We start from the raw sequence: 16,923 nt of genomic DNA on the forward strand, positions 1-16,923 counted from the left end.
GTTCGAGCCCTGCATCGGGCTCTGCACTGACAGCTCAGAGTCTGGAGCGTGCTTTGGATTCTGTGTCACCCTCTCTCTCTGTCCCTCGCCTGCTCACACTCTGTCTCTCTCTCTCTCAAAAATAAATAAACATTAAAAAAAAAATCCTTGAGTATTTCCAATCCTGAAGCTCTTGCCTTTGTGGTCGATCTTCCTGTTGGGGCATGTCTTACTTCTTATGCTGGACTTCCCATCCAACATTTCCTGTGATCCAGCTTTGCCTCTGGCTTCCCCGCGTGCCATCTGTGTTGGTGAACATTGACCTTGGCCCACCCATGCTTACATGCAATCCTTGCACTGGCTTCCCTTGGCTGGTGCTCTCAGACTCCTCAACTCACACCCAAATCACCCCCATTCATACGATGGTTTATCCTATGCTATAGTCCCCTGTCTCGAATTTTCTTAATGAAAATAATATTCTCCAAGCAGTTTATCCCTAAGTTTCCAGCCGGTGAGGGATGAAATGAGCCACATGATTTCTAGGCTAGGCAATTTTTAAAAACTGAAATATTACTTTTGACAGTCCCAATTAATTTTCCTCTAGATTCCAATAATTTTAGCCTCACCAAGCATGGTTTTCAGCAGCACCATCTGGTTTCCTACCCATCCTTGCGTGACCCTCGCCCTTCACTTACTTCGGAATTGGTTTGTAAATTGCAAGTGTTAGGGCGTCTTAGTAGAGATGCATGAATCACGGCTCAGGATAGATTCATAATTGCCTATATTCATGAAATCATTGAGGTTGCAGGGCTGGAGGATGTTTTCTTAAATGAACTTGGAATAATAGAATGAACCTGCAGAAGTGCTGAGAAACATTTGTTGTTATGCAATTTTAATTGGACAATCATTCTATTGTTTATTACAGGGTTATCGATTTCCACAGTTTTAATTCGACATCCGTAACAATTCCCACTGAATTAGCGAGAATGTTTCATTCTCTTCTATGGTCTCAAAGGATCTCAGAAACTAACCCAAGCCCTTCTGCTCGGGGCTGGGAGAAATATGACAGAGCTGTTTGATGATTCATTGAAGGTCACTTAGAAGTGTTGGAGGGAGGATGCCAAGTAATGAAAAATGACATTACACACTGCTAAATAATCTGCCAGAACTCGTGTGTCATCACCTTCAAAGCCCCACCTTGATGGTAACACACATTATTCAGATGAAAACCTTTCTAAAAATCCTCCTTTGAACCTGTAGTCCCAGTCTGTGTTGAGATATTGTGAACATCCACTAGGGTGATAAACCTTTGCCTTGGAGAGGGAGTTTGATTTTTTGGAACTACCAAAAGTCATTCTGAGCCAGATTGTGCAAATAAAGTGGGTAATCAGATCATGTGAATATAAAAACATGAATTTAAATGTGTTAAACTACTTCTCTTCGATGACTCATAAACTGATTTGAAAGCAATTATCAAAAGGTTTGTTTATTAGTACCTCTCCTTAATCCAGAAAGGATTTTTTTTTTTAATTTTTTTTTTCAACGTTTATTTATTTTTGGGACAGAGAGAGACAGAGCATGAACGGGGGAGGGGCAGAGAGAGAGGGAGACACAGAATCGGAAACAGGCTCCAGGCTCTGAGCCATCAGCCCAGAGCCTGACGCGGGGCTCGAACTCACGGACCGCAAGATCGTGACCTGGCTGAAGTCGGACGCTTAACCGACTGCGCCACCCAGGCGCCCCCAGAAAGGATTTAATAGTGGTATAAGGGCCTAAGAAACGTCTTAAAAGGCTTGAGGAATGTTGGTATTATTAGGATCATAAAGTGTTCCAAGATGATTTCCTTGAAGGATAATGTTCTAGAATACTTGTTTTTAAAAAAGAAATTGTTTCCATTACCTTAATATCACTCCCCCAGCCCAGGCCTAGTGCTTGTTTTGTGGATGATGTAGGTGGGATACATGGCTTTTGGTTGCTTCTCATCCTTAAGAAGACATGAGATGAGATGCTGTATGAGGTGGGGTATTCCCAATGAACAGAGTTCTGGGAAGGGAGGTAAAGGGGCCAGGGGTTCCCAAGGGGCTGATCTCCTGTGTCCTTTCCCATCCTTAGCTCCAGCTGTGGTGGATTCTAAGGTTGGATGCTTTCTCTTTTTTGATGGTGATGGTGATGTTTGTGGTGATGGTGATGATGATGGTGAATGATAATTGACACTTATCAAGATCTAACCTGGTCTTTTTGATGTACTAGCCTAGACCTACAATCTCTGACTCAACCCTCACTACAGCCAATGAATAGTTTCTATTATTGTCTCAACTTAACAAATGATGGATGCTGAGGGTGGGTAAGGTTGCATAACCCACTTACCAACTGTGCAAACGGGATGAACAAATATGGCAAGTGAGTATTGTTGGTCCCACTTTACAAGCGAGAAAGAGGAAGCTCAGAGAATTTAAATAACGTGTCCTGGGGCACAAGCCAGTAAGGGGCAGAGCCAACATTCCAACTTGAGCCATGCTATCAGTTAAGCGGTGCTCTACCATGGCTGCTGGCACTAAGCTGGGTGACGTGGACAATGCCCAGTGAGCAAGAGGACACTCACTGCTCTGTTGTCCCACGTCCTTCGCTGAGCTGGTTCCTCCCTACAGACCAGAGTTTCTACCCTCAAGGATGATAATGATCCCATCCTAGGACCCTCCATGGTAGATTTCTTCGGCCTTCTCTATTATGTAAACTGTGATAGGCTGAATAATGGCACCTTCAAGATGTTCACAACCTAATCCACGGAACCTGTGAATATGTTACCTTGTATAGCAAACAAGAAGTAAGATGCTCCTAGGAGCCCTCCTGAAAAAGTGGATCTAAACCAGTGATTCTCGGTCTGGGATAATTTTGCCCCCCTGTTTGAAGACATTTGGGGTTGGTAGGTGTGTGCTACGGGCATCTAGTGGGTAGAAGACAGGGATACTGTTAATAATCCTACGACACACGAGACGGCCCCCTCAGCAGAGAATGATCTGGCCCTAGATGTCATTAGTGCTGAGGGTGAGAAACTCTGGTCCAGGCAAAGGGCTTAGAGGCTACTGAGTGAAAGTAAGATAAAACCCTTGCCTTAGCTTCCGTCCCCGAGCTTTCAGAATGAGCCTTCAGTATTCTCACATTCTACTTCTTTACCCCCAGTTTACAGATAAGGACACCGAGGCTTACTTTAAGCCTTAAGGTTTACTTCAGCCTGAAGGTTAAGTCATTTGCCCAAGGTCAGCAGTTAGAAAGGGGCAGAGCCGGGATTTATACCCAAGTTGGCTTGACTCAGGAGCTTGTTTCTTAACCCCAGGGCTGAGGGTGCTGTCTCCTAATTACTCTTGCGATCTCAGACAAGTCAGATGTGGCTGAGAAACTAGAAACTCAGAGAAGCTAAAAAATGTGCCCAAAGTCACTTGAGAGAATAATAACCATTGTCAAGATTTGGAGGCGAGTCAGTTTCCTCCGCTGCAAAACCTTCCTTGCTGGGCGGTCGTGAGTATAAAGAGGACATTCGGGGAGACGCGGTGCCCCAGGAGGGAGGATTACCAGCAGGACCCGGGCGGCACCCTCCTTCACAAGGCAGGCTGGGGAGGGGGTGGAGCAGCCAGGAGCGTTTGAACTAAAAGCAGTTACTTCGTCTTCTTGGGAAATGATGAGTCATTAAAAGCAACCGGCTGTTTCCTATTATATTCACATTATACCAAGAAGGGGGAGATGCTTGGTGCATCCCATAACGCAACGTTTGGGGGCTGAAATGAGCTTCTTTCCTACGTGAATGATTGATGACAATAAAAGACTGGGGTGTCCCCAGGAGCCCTAGGAATGCATCAGGATATTCTCTGCCCAGTAATGGGGCTCAGATATATTTCCCTGGTACTTAAGACTGCTGGGTGGGAGGACGTGCCTATGCACACCCAGTGCTGAGCTAAGGCACTGGCTCCTGACAGAGGGCTGGGGGGAACTTTCTGGACCCTGCTTCCAGGCAGGCAGAACGGGAGGACCAACGGTCTTACCTAGAGGGACAGAGGAATGGGCCAAATGCAAGCTGTTGTTCTCCAGATGCGATGACCCTCATTCTGTTTCCTTCCCTGCGTTAGTCTGGCTTCCTCCAGGGGAAGGACACAGGATGACAGTCAGAATGCTATTGAGCACCCTTTGTCGTGCCAGGCACCACACCCAGCCCTTGACATGTTAGTTCGCCTCCACAGCAGCAGCTCTGTGAGGTGGGAGGTACTGGCCCATTGTACAGAAGAGGAAACTGAGTTTAGGAAGATTAAGTGGTGTGTCCAGATCCCACACTTTGTGGTAGATCTGAGACTTGAACCGGAATCTGCCATCAGGAGTGAGCTGATGGTGAGCTAATGACCTTCTTCCCTGACATGTAAGCCCTTTCCTGGAAGCTCAACCTGACAGGAGCAGGGATTTCATCTATCTTGTTCCATCCCTGTTGCTTAGAGCGGTATCTGGCACCAAGTGGGTTTTTAATGCATATTTATTAAAGGAGTAATAAGAACAGATATTACAGAGAGAGTTATAGAAAGAACTTGCTATATGCCTGCCACTTACATACATCACCTATGAAATGGGTATGATTGTCCCTACATTGCAGATGAAGAAACTGAGGCCCAGAGTCATCAATGGGTGGGACCAAGGTCAGCAGAGGAGCCAGCCCTGAGATCCCAAAACCCATGCCCATAACTGTCCCCTTCACTTGCCCTTTTCAGGGGCTGCCTCGCTCCCTCAGCACCTGCACCCACCAGTTTTTTTTCTTTGCTCCTGTTTCTTTATTATTTTTTAAGTTTATTTACTTATTTTGAGAGAAAGCGCATGCAAGAGTGAGCAGGGGAAGGTCAGAGAGAGAGAGAGAGAGAGAGAGAGAGAGAGAGAGAATCCCAAGGAGGCTCTGTACTGCCACTGCAGAGCCCAAAGCGGGGCTGGATCCCATGAACCGCGAGATCACGATCTGAGCCAAAACCAAGAGTCTGATGCTTAACTGACTGAGCTACCCAGGCGCCCCCTTTGTTTCTTTATTTTAAATCTACCTTGAGTAGATACCATCCGCTCATGCTAAAATTCAAACAATATAGCTAATAGCAATGCACCAACATCAGTGTCTTGGTGATGTTAGCAGTGGTGGGAAGTAGGTGAAGGGTATATGGGAAATCTCCGTGGTATCTGTAACTTCTCTATAAATCTAAAATCACTCCCAAATGGGAAGTCTATTTAAAAATTCAAACAAGGGGGGAGGTGGCGCCTGGGTGGCTCAGTCAGTTAAGTGTCCGACTTCAGATCAGGTCATGATCTCATGGTTTGTGGGTTCGATCCCCTCGTCGGGCTCTATGCTGACGGCTCAGAGCCTGGAGCCTGCTTTGGATTCTGCGTCTCCCTCTCTCTCTCTGCCCCTCTCCTGCCTGTGCTCTGTCTCTGTCTCTTTAAAATAAATGTTAAAAACTTTTTTTTTTATTTCAAACAATGGACATATTAGGTGGAAGTGATCGTCCCAACACTAACCCCTCCCAGTCCCCCACAGACAACTACCATGGCCCTTGTCTCACGTGTCCTTCTGAGGTTGTTCTAAGGATGCTAGGCATCTCAGAAATGTTGGTTGGGGCCGAAATGAATAGGTCCACTCATGTAATTGCCCCTATGATATGAGCTGGGTTGAAATAATGACTCAAAATGGCTGATGCATCTTTGGGTGAGAAATTTGATACACGGTTGAGAATTTTCCTTCAGGCTTCTCTTCTCATTTAATTTTCCAGGGACAACACCAGAGTTTGGGCCTATTGCTTTTTGTCAAGGGACCCTCAGAACTGCATCCTGTTGAGTCAGGTGACAGCCTGTCAGACGCAGATATGAACTTGACTAAGTGACCTCCGATGCCCTTCCAACCCACAGGGCTGGGATTCCACTCTACGACGGCTTTTCCAGGGGTGTTGTGGGGTGACAAGGGTACCCTCCGTGGTACCCAGATGCTTCTAGCATCAAACAACACCGAATTACATTGTGGGAAAATCACTCCTCCCCCCACCCCCGCCATTATCGACCTTCACGATTACCAAAGAAGCAAGCCTCAATTTGGTGGTCTGCCTTTAATGCCTCTCTAGCACTTGCGAGCTTTCTAGAACTTGCTAATCCACATTGTTAAGAAAGAAAAATTCAGGGGCGCCTGGGTGGCTCAGTCGGTTAAGTGTCCAGACTTTGGCTCAGGTCATGATCTCACGATCTGTGGGTTCGACCCCGCGTCGGGCTCTGTGCTGACAGCTCAGAGCCTGAAGCCTGCTTCAGATTCTGTGTGTGTGTCTCTCCCTTTGCCCATCCCCCATTTGTGCTCTGTCTTTCTGCCTCTCAAAAATAAATAAACGTTAAAAAATTAAAAAAAAAGAAAGAAAGAAAGAAAGAAAAATTCGGCTTCAATCTGAGCATTTAGCCAGAATTTAATAACATTGCTTTGTTTCCATTGGAATTATTTTTATGGCTCCTTCCCAATTATGCTAAGTGATAGTGACTTACTCTTTATGGATATGATATGAGATTTCCTTTAAGGAGTTTAATTGAATAAAAGAATAAAAAGTCAGCCTAAAGAACTATTGAGGAAATGATTATATAGAGAGTGGCTTTGCTCGGGCAGCTGTAACAAAATACCATAGACTGGGGGGCCTAAACAACAAACATTGATTTCTCACGGTTCTGGAGGCTTGGGAGTCCAAGGTCAAGGCACTGGCACATCTCATGTTTGGTGAGAACCTCTTCCTGGCTTGCAGATGGCTATCTTCTAACTGTGTCCTTGCATGGGGGAGAGCAGAGAGAGAGAAATCAAATCTGCTGTCTCTTCTTATAAGGACACTAATCCTATCACGGGGCCTCACTCACATGACCTCATCTAACCCTAATTACCTCCCAAAGGCCTCATCTCCTAATACCATCAGACGAGGGTTTAGGATTTCAACCTGTGCATTTGGGGGATGGGACCCAAACACTGAGGCCACAGCAGGTAGTACACGGCTGTGGTGAATTCTGTGCAGTGATTGAGGTCTGGGAAATGCTCTTCAACAGCCCTTTGATCTACAGCATGGGCTTTGAAATCAGAACGATCTGGGTCTGAGTCCAACTCTGGGACTCCCTAGTTCAGTGATTGTGACCAATCACTTCTGATCTCCCTGAGCCTCACTTATTTGTCTATAAAGGAAGGGCAATAATGATAGTATCTTCCTGCCAAGGCATTTAGGTACGTGGTGACACAGCACCACGCTGACCAGCAATGTTCCACGTGAGTGACCTCTGGGGGCATATACTGTGTGTGTGAAAGTTACAAGGCAGAAATAAGAGGAGAGATTGTCCGGGAGACCTTGGGCTTAAATTCCTACTTGGACCCATCGTTGGAAAGGGAGGACTTCTCTGTTCCCCAGCATGGTTTTACCCCTTCCTGCCTATACTTAAATTACAAGCTTCTAGGAGATTGCCAGCCCTCACCTACCATCACCACTGCCCCCACCCTGTCCCAGGACGGCTTTAAATTTTCAAGGTATGTAATGAGACCTGTTGGTATGTCCCAGTCATGCCCAGTGCTCAGCTCTTGCTTGCTTGTGGGGCAGTGCTAAAATGAGGGCATGCATTTCCCCGGTGTGGTGGCATTTGGGGATAAAAAGATGGATTTAGCTGCCTCATCCCCCAGAAGTGACTCAGCTCCTGGGAGCCTAGTGACGTCAGTGGCAGTTAGAGCCCTGGGGACTTCCATGCTTTAGAGCGTTGCTCTCTCTACGCAGCAGCCTTGTGACCGCCATCTTCTCTAGCCAGCCGGAAACACTATTCCGTCTTTTTCCAGGATTTGTCCTCCTCATGGGCACACCCATCCAACAGCTGTTGGATGCCTGCCTTCTAGCAGGAAAATGTTGTCAAGAAAGTTTCCATCATGCTAGTTCTATCATGGAAGCCCAGTCTACAAAGAAGGTGATCATGTGTGACGTTCATTTCTTCATGACCGGCACCAGCATTTCTCAGAGTCTGGTGTAAAGACCTCCTGCATGAGGTCCCCGGACACAATGGCTCAACCTGGTCTTACCCATTTTTTTTTTCCTTTTCAAATTTTTATTTAAATTCTAGTTAGTTAACACACAGTGCAATACTGGTTTCAGGAGTAGAATGTAGTGATTCATCACTTCCACACAACACCCTGTGTTCATCACAAGTGCTCTCCTTAATGGCCATCCCCCATGTAGCCCACCCCCCACCCACCTCCCTCCATCAATCCTCAGTTTGTTCTCTGTTATTAAGAGACTCTTACGGTTTGTTTCCCTCTCTCTTCTTTCCCCTTCCCGTATGTTCATCTGTTTTGTTTCTTAAATTCCACATATGAGTGAAATTGTATAGTGTTTGTCTTTCTCTGACTGGCTTATTTCACTTAGCTTAATACATTCTACCTCCATCCACGTCATTGCAAATGGCAAGATTTGATTCTTTTTAATGGCTGGGTAATATTCCATTGTGTGTGTGTGTGTGTGTGTGTGTGTGTGTGTGTGTGTGTGTATACCACATCTTCTTTATCCATTCATCAGTCAGTGGACATTTGGGCTCTCTCCAAAGTTTGGCTATAGTTGATAATGCTGCTATAAACATTGGGGTGCATGTGTCCCTTCAAGTCTGTATTGTTGTATCCTTTGGGTAAATACCTAGTAGTGCAATTGTGGATCATAAGGTAGTTCTATTTTTAACTTTCTAAGTAATCGCCATACTGTTTTCCATAGTGGCTACACAAGTTTGCATTCCCACCAATAGTGCAAGAGGGTTCCCCTTTCTCTGTATCCTCGCCAATACCTGTTGTTTCTGGTGTTGTTGATTTTAGCCATTCTGACAGGTATGAGGTGGTATCTCACTGTGGTTTTAATTTGTATTTCCCTGATGATGAGTCATGTTGAGCATCTTTTCATATGTCTATTAGCCATCTGGTTGTCTTCTTTGGAGAAGTGTCTATTCATGTCTTTTGTCCATTTCTTCATTGGATTATTTTTTGGGTGTTGAGTTTGATAAGTTCCTTATGGATTTTGGATATTAACCCTTTATCAGATATATCATTTGCAAATATCCTCTCCCATTCCCTAAGCTGCATTTTAGTTTTGTTAATTGTTTCCTTCACTGTGCAGAAGCTTTTTATCTTGAAGTCCCAGTCGTTCATGTTTGCTTTTGTCTGCCTCCGGAGATGTGTCTAGTAAGAAGTTGCTCCAGCCAAGGTCAAAGATGTTGCTGCCTGTGTTCTCCTCTACGATTTTGATGGTTTCCTGTCTCACATTTAGGTCTTTCATCCATTTTGAATTTATTTTTGTGTATGGTGTAAAAAAGCGGTCCAGGTTAATTCTTCGGCTGTCCAGTTCTCCCAGTGCCATTTGTTTAAGAGACTGTCTTTTTTTCCACTGGGTATTCTTTCCTGCTTTGTTGAAGATGAGTTGACCATATAGTTGTGGGTCCATTTCTGGGTTTTCTGTTCCACTGGTCTATGTGTCTGTTTATGTGCTAGTACCATACTGTCTTGATGGTTATAGCTTTGTAGTACAGCTTGAAGTAACCTTGTGTTATCCTAACCACTTGGGGTAGAAACAGAGACTCTGCCTTTTTAACAAGCTGCCCAGATAATCACCGTGTCTGCTAACGCTTGAGAACAGATATTTCCCACTTACCCAGTGCAATAGAATATGCTCAATTTTTGGGGCACCTGGGTGGCTCAGTCAGGTGAGCATCTAACTTCGGCTCAGGTCATGATCTCATGGTCCATGGGTTCGAGCCCTGCATTGGGCTCTGTGCTGACAGTGTGGAATCTGCTTGGGATTCTCTCTCTCTCCCTCTCTCTCTCTCTCTGCCCCTCTTCCGCTCGTCTCTCTCTCTCTCTCTCTCTCTCTCTCTCTCTCAAGAATAAATAAGTAAATCTTTAAACTGGGGAAATTGTAACATCTACCATCTAGGGCAGGCAACTTTTTCTGTAAAGGGCCAGACAGTAAATATTTGAGGTTTTATGGACCATGCAGTCTTTGTTGCAACTACAAAGTTCTGCTGTGGTAGTGTGAAAACAGCCATAAATAATGCCTCAGTGAGCATGACCAGTGTTCTAATGAAACTTCACTTGCACAATCAGGCAGGGGCCCGGATTTGGCCTGTGGCCATAGTTGCTAACCCCTCACCCAGGACACTGTGAAGATTAAAAGAGATGAGGCCTATTATGAGCCTAGCACAGAGCCTGGCACAGAGCACTATCCACAAGTCGGCATTCTAACTATCTTCTATCTGATGTGAGATCTAGGCTTCGCTCGTTTCTCCAGGGGAAGGAAAGCTCCCAGGAGCAAGGCTTTTCAACACAGGTATCAGCCCCGTTCTCTGTTCCAGGTCAATGCTAAATGTTCATCTCGGCACCTGGAAGTTGGTAAAATGCCAATCCATGGTGGGTGATTAAGTCTTTGTCCCACGTTTCACCCCAGGGTGTACTGCTGTTTTCAGCAACTGACCCATGGAAAACAGATTACCCATCTGAACCATGATCTGAGAAATGAGGATACTTATATCTGCTGGGTCCCATCCATAGATGCATTTAGCCCTTGCCCAGAGGCTGTGTAATGTGGTTTAGAGAGAGAGAGAGAGAGAGAGAGAGAGAGAGAGAGAGAGAGAGATTGAGCACTGGGTTTGCATTCTGTCTCTGCAACATTCTGATTGTGTGATGTTGGCCAAGTCACTTCCTTCTCTAAGCCTCAGATTCATCAGGTATAAAACAGGGATTAAATGAGATCGTATGAGGTCTCAGCCACAGCATAGAACATGGCAGCTATTGAACCCCATTTTGCAAAGGAAGAAAGAGAAGCAAAGAGGTAAAGGGCCTATTCAAGCTCATATAGCCCGTGACTGGCTTCAGACCAAGGATCTCTAACTCTGCCCCTCCCCCCTGACTGCTTCCCGGGGCCTGGGCTGCTTCCAGCTAGGGCTGGCTCCTTGTGCAGTGACCAAAGCTCTTTGAGAAGTTGACATGGCTATTGGAGGACCTTGCAAGCTATTTAACTTTGGTGGCTAAATAGTGCTCTTCCCAAATTCACATCCACCCAGAACCTCAGAATGTGACCTTATTTGGAAATAGGGTCTTTTCAGAAAAGGACAGAGAAGGACACGCAGAGCCACAGGGAAGATGGCCGCATGAAAACGGAGGCAGAGGTTGTAACAATACCGCCACAAGCCAAGGAGTGCCAGGATCTGGGAGAGGCAAGGAGGGACCCTCCCCCAGAGCCTTTGGAGAGAGCACAGCCTTGCTGACACCTTGATCTGGGACTTCCAGCCTCAGAACGGAGGAAGAATAATATCCTGTTGCTTTAAGCCACTGAGTTTGCGCTGATCTGTTACGACAGCCATGGGGAACTAAGACACTGCCCTTGACTCTCAGCTGTGGATGGACAGTGGTAGTTGGACTCAGAGCACCTGTGTACAAAAAGGGCAGCCGTGATGGGGCAAAGCACCAGCGTTTTGGAGGCAGACAAGGGCTCAGCTCCTTCCTTACTCAGCTCTGGGCTTCGTTTCCTTGTTTGTTCAACAGAGAACATCTTGATCCTGCTGGCTTATGGTGAGGATTAGAAGAGAGAGCACGGCAGAGCGGGCTGGTGGTAATAACAAAGGGAGTCGTCGCCATGCACGGAGGCTCTCATCCCTTGGTTAATTCCATCCTCACAACTGCCCTGGGTGGTGGGGTCCCTTATTGTCCTCACATTACAGATGAGGAAACTGAGTCACGAGATGTTAACTAACTCTCCTGGGCCACATAGCTAGTGAGGGGCAGAGCTGGGACACAAGCTCTGGCCACCTGACTCCAGAACATCCTCTACCCCTCCTCCCCACAACCCTCTATCACCCTGTGCCCAGAGTCCCTGCTCCCCCAAGCTGGTCCTCCAGCTTGATTGGAGCCTGGCACACAGTAACAATTGATATTAACTTTTTTCTCCTGTCCTTTCCTTTCTCCCTCATTCCTCAAGTCGGACCTCATTGCTGCAGCCCCGGGAGCCATCTAGGTCTGGTGTCAGGGGCAGTAGGACCCCAAATCTGATTCCAGGGACCTTGAGATCATGACTCAGCATGTCACATGGACAGTTCCTAAAATTCCTCCTTAGACATCTGTCTCTCTTCTCAAGTCCCAGTCCCGAGACAGCTCTTCTGCTCCCCCTCCCTCTCTCTCCTCTTTCTCAGACTCACGCCCTCCTCCTCTCTGCCTCCCCTTCCACCCGCATTTCAGCACCAGCTCAGCTGGACAGAGGACAGCGGCATGATCTCCAGGACCTCCTGCGCTTGGAGGGCTGCGGGAGGGGATAGTGAATACCCTTGATTTAACATTTCCTCCCTCTGCCCATGTCCCCGCCATCCATCTAGACCACTGTGCGCTGCCTTCCTCCCCAACTCAACACCATGCACTGTCCATGCTATGAACTCTAGGAGCTCTCGGAAAATATAAGGAGAAACAGATGCTGTTCCGAGAAGCCAGGCCAGGTAGGGAGGGAGACGATCTCCAGCAGACCTACGGCTGTGATGCCACCGTTTCTTTGCCCTGACTAATTTCTTGGTCCTTCCCCTTGCCTTTATCCTCATTATCTCATACACAATTACGAATTATCTCAGAGAGTGTTAGGGAGGCCATTCATTTCAAGGTGAGAATCAGCTAAAGGTAATTGCCCTTCCTTCGAGATTCCTCAGCAAAATGGGGGATCCTGATGGGTGGAGAGGAGGCTTATGGAATGGATGTTATTAGGGGTAGATGATTGAAGGGAATGGCAATTTACCCCTGATCCTGGAGAACCCAGGATCAGGGGTTTCCCAGCAGTCGTACGGGCTTCTGTGAGTGGGCAACATTCTGAGATCCAAGCTGGCAGGGGGTGACTTCAGGGAAGTCTGCAGTCCCCAGCCCCTGAGGAGTGTGCAGGGCCAGGGCTCCAGGTCATAGGAGGGAGACAGGTAGAGAGACAGCAGCTTTCCAAACCCTTGACTTGGAGGTAAGGAAAAAGACAAACACCAGGCAGCAGAACCAAGGTGCCGGGTGTAGACGGGACAAGCAGAGTAGGTCATGTGAAATTGGCTTTACTAAAGCAAGAATATCTCCTCCCCTGTATCTTTGGCTGTACCTGTGAAAGACTGTAGGATCTGTATCCGTTAAAACCTAGCCATTCACTCTGGTAGTGTGGCCTAAAGACACCTCTTAGGTGCACGTAAAGATTGAGCTTAGAGAATGCTCATTACAGGGCTGTTTGTGGTGGAGAAAATGGAAAACAACCCAAGTGCCTGGGGGTTGGTGGAGTGATTCATGATACAGCCACAAATAGAAGACTACCCAGCCTCTCACACTGCTGCTGGGGAAGAACATCCGAGGATGTGCGAAAATGTTCACGATATGTTCAATGAAAAGAACAGGTAATAAAATGTGAGACCCTAACTTTATATTACAAAAACCAGACCTGTATAATGATGGATACATATGTATATAATAGTGTGTGGGAGTATTAACATTTTAGTAAGCATTTTTCCAGTTTTTTAAAAGAAAGATATGTGTATTCCCTATATATTGCAAGTTTGAACCCTTAACAACTCTTTTTAAGTTTTTTTAATGTTTTATTTATTTATTTATTTATTTATTTATTTATTTATTTATTTTAACGTTTATTTATTACTGAGAGACAGAAAGAGACAGAGCATGAGCAGGGGAGGGGTAGAGAGAGGGGGAGACACAGAATGTGAAGCAGGCTCCAGGCTCTGAGCTGTCAGCACAGAGCCCGATGGGGGACTCGAACCCACGAACTGTGAGATCAGGACCTGAGCCAAAGTCAGACACTTAACCGACTGAGCCAACCAGGCGCCCCTGTACTCTTAACAACTCTTAAACAACATCAATTTTATCCTCTGATAACAACCATTTTACTCTGTTTTCTACGAGTTTGACTTTTTAGATTCCACATACAAGTGATCATCATATAGTACTTGTCTTTCTCTCTCTGACTTTTCTCACTTAGTGTAATGTGCTCAAGGCCCATCCCTGCTGTAACAAAGGGTATCCTCCTTCATCGTGGCTGAATAATATTCCATTACATATATGCTTTTTTATCCATTCACCCATTGATAGGCGTTTAGATTATTTCTTGTCTTTGCTGTTGTGAAATGTAATGTATGTATGGGTATATATATTATTATGCATAGAAAACACATAAAAAACCATATGTGTTACCCTATGTATGCACACCACATGTATATTATATATAATAATGTAAATTGCCATATATAATTGGAAGAATTTACACCAAAATGTTAATAGCAATATATGTGCTATTACGTATACATATATAAGTATACACATGCATCCATATTGTTATGGACTGAATCTTTATGTCCCCCCTGAATTCATATGTTGAGGCCCTAATAACCAGGGTGGCTAATTAAGAGAGAAGGCCTTTGGGGAACTGACTGGGGTTAAATTAAGTCATAAGGCTGGGGCCCTGACCTGACAGGATTAGTGTCCTTAGAAGAAGACACACCAGAGAGCTCTCTGCCTGTGTGTGTGCAAAGAAAAGGCTGTGTGATCACACAGTGAGAAGGTGGCCATGTACAAGCCTGGAAGAGGGTTCTCACTAGAAACTGATGCTGCCAGACCTTGAACTGGGATTTCTAGTCTCCAGCACTGTGAGAAAGTTAATGTCTATTGCTTAAGCCCCAGCCTCTGGTATTTTGTTACTGTAGCCCGAGTGAATGAATATACATGCATATAGAGATACATATATGCATATGTATGTAGTGTCTTTCCGTATATATGGTAATAGACACAGTTTAAAAATATATTCTTTTATGTATATTGCCATAAATATAATTCTGATTATAAATATGAAACAGGAAAAATGTCTATCAAAATGTGGATAGTGGTTCTCTCTGGGCAGTGAAGTCATGGATGACTTTATTTTGTTCTTTTTCGCTTACCTATTACCTGAATTTTCTACAACAAACTTGTCTTACTTCATATTACTATGACTTACGTTACTTGGTGTTCTTGTAAGATAATAATTCAGAGTATTGCTATAAAATAATTATTATAAAATGATTTTCTGCCTAACATTGGCCATGGTCTTGAGGCTGGGACAGGGATAAATGGCTGTAGTCAAAGACAGCAGAGACTCAGGAGCTGGGACCAGGCAGGGACTGTCAAGGCCATATATAGAACCTTGAACAGGTTTGGTGAGCCAACAGAGCCTCCTCTTGTTCATAACAGGGTTCACATGGAAAACGTCTTTCCCAGTTTCCAAAGGGCTGGCTCATAAACATGCACGTGCACCCTCCTGGAGTGTCAAGGACGCTGGGGCAAGGCTGCCCCCTGGAATGGGGACAAGGGCTAGCCTAAGGGAATTCTTGAAAACCGGCGTGGCCTTGGGGTCTTGACGCCTACGATTCCTGTCTCCTGCACAGATCAGCTGGACATCATCTCCATGGCAGAGACAACCATGATGCCGGAGGAGATCGAGCTGGAGATGGCGAAAATTCAGCGTCTCCGGGAAGTCTTGGTCCGACGGGAGTCTGAGCTCAGGTTTATGTGAGTGCCTCGGGGAGGCGGCCGAGGAAAGGAAGGGGTGTGGAGGGGAGGACACCCGGAGAAACTAACATTTGCTCTTTATGACTGTGGGCTGGGCGCTGGCATGAAGGCATTATGTACGTTTAAAAAGTCTTACTTGATTCTCACTACTGCCTGGAGAAATGGTCATCAGAGCCTTCCCTTATAAACAAGACCTGAATCTGGGATGGAATTCAAGCCAGTCTGACTCCAAAGCCCAAGCTCTTTGTAGCTTTCCTTTTGAGAAGAGGAAAGGGATGAGAGAGAGAGACGGACAGACAGATAGACAGAGATGGGGACCCAGAGGTGGTACCTGTGCCCGTGTCGTTAAGAGCTCACACTCTGGGTTCAGATAGTTCTGAGATCCAACAAAACTGGGAGAGCTTGGACAGCTTCTCTCTGGGCTACATTTCTCTCAGTTGAGAAATGGGGGGAAATGGTAAGACTTCTCTCCTGGGGTCACTGGCAACCTCAGAGTCACATGATTTGACCCTGTCTCCACTGGAGGAAGATGTGCATTCTATCCATTCTTCCAGTGATTTCACTGAGGCCAGTTAGGGGATTATCCTGTCTTGCAGATGAGCAAGACTGAGGCTCAGAGAAGTTAACCTGTTCAGGGCCTCCCAGCTAGTAAATAGAGCAATCAGGATTACAGATCCAGCTCTTCCTGCTTTCAAAACCCATATTCTCCTTATATGACCTCTGCATGGACTGCATCATGTGCCCTTCTCTCTCAGCCCATGAGACGGACCACTGTAGTAACATCTGCCGTTTATTCGACTCTCTGTGTGGGCCAGTCCCTGTCCTAAATGCTTCACATGCACAAGAAGCCCATATCCCTTCTCACAGGAGCCCTTCGAGGAAAGTTCTAGAACATCCCCCGTCTACAGATAAGAAACCTCTTCCTTTTGATCCGGGAATACATGAGTGTCGAGTACATGAGTACTCAACATGAGTACATGAGTGTTGAGAAACAGTCCCTCCCTTGTCATGTTTTTTGGGGTTTTGTTTTTCAGAAGAACTTGAGGAAGGATTGGTTGTGTGGGAGAAGTATCAGCAAAAATCAGGTGATTCCAACCACTGAGGTAGCCAGGACTGGACATGAGTTTGAGGTGCCTGTGGGGCACCCAAGTACAGATGAGTGGCAGGAAGTTCTGTGTCTTTGAGGTATGTGGGAGACTGAACTAGATGTAGATTCTCGGGGCTTGCCCACAGAACGGCCATTCCTGGATTTGAGTAATGGGTATAGTCACCCCACATAAGCGAGTAGACCGCAAAGTCCAGGCTCTGGGGAAAGCTGAAATCTCCATGCTGCTCTTCCTCGTGGA

At 46.0% G+C, this 16,923-nt stretch overlaps 1 protein-coding gene across 1 annotated transcript in view; it reads left to right on the top strand.

The window, feature by feature from the left end:
* Nucleotides 1-16,923, top strand: part of BMERB1 (bMERB domain containing 1) — a 121,156-nt gene that overhangs the window by 49,501 nt on the left and 54,732 nt on the right. The window contains exon 2 of the mRNA XM_030301277.1: nt 15,454-15,577. Within this exon, the coding sequence (XP_030157137.1) occupies nt 15,454-15,577 (124 nt within the window). The remainder of the gene's footprint in view (nt 1-15,453; nt 15,578-16,923) is intronic.

This window comes from Lynx canadensis, chromosome E3 (genome assembly GCF_007474595.2).
Source record: "Lynx canadensis isolate LIC74 chromosome E3, mLynCan4.pri.v2, whole genome shotgun sequence".
NCBI lineage: Eukaryota > Metazoa > Chordata > Mammalia > Carnivora > Felidae > Lynx > Lynx canadensis.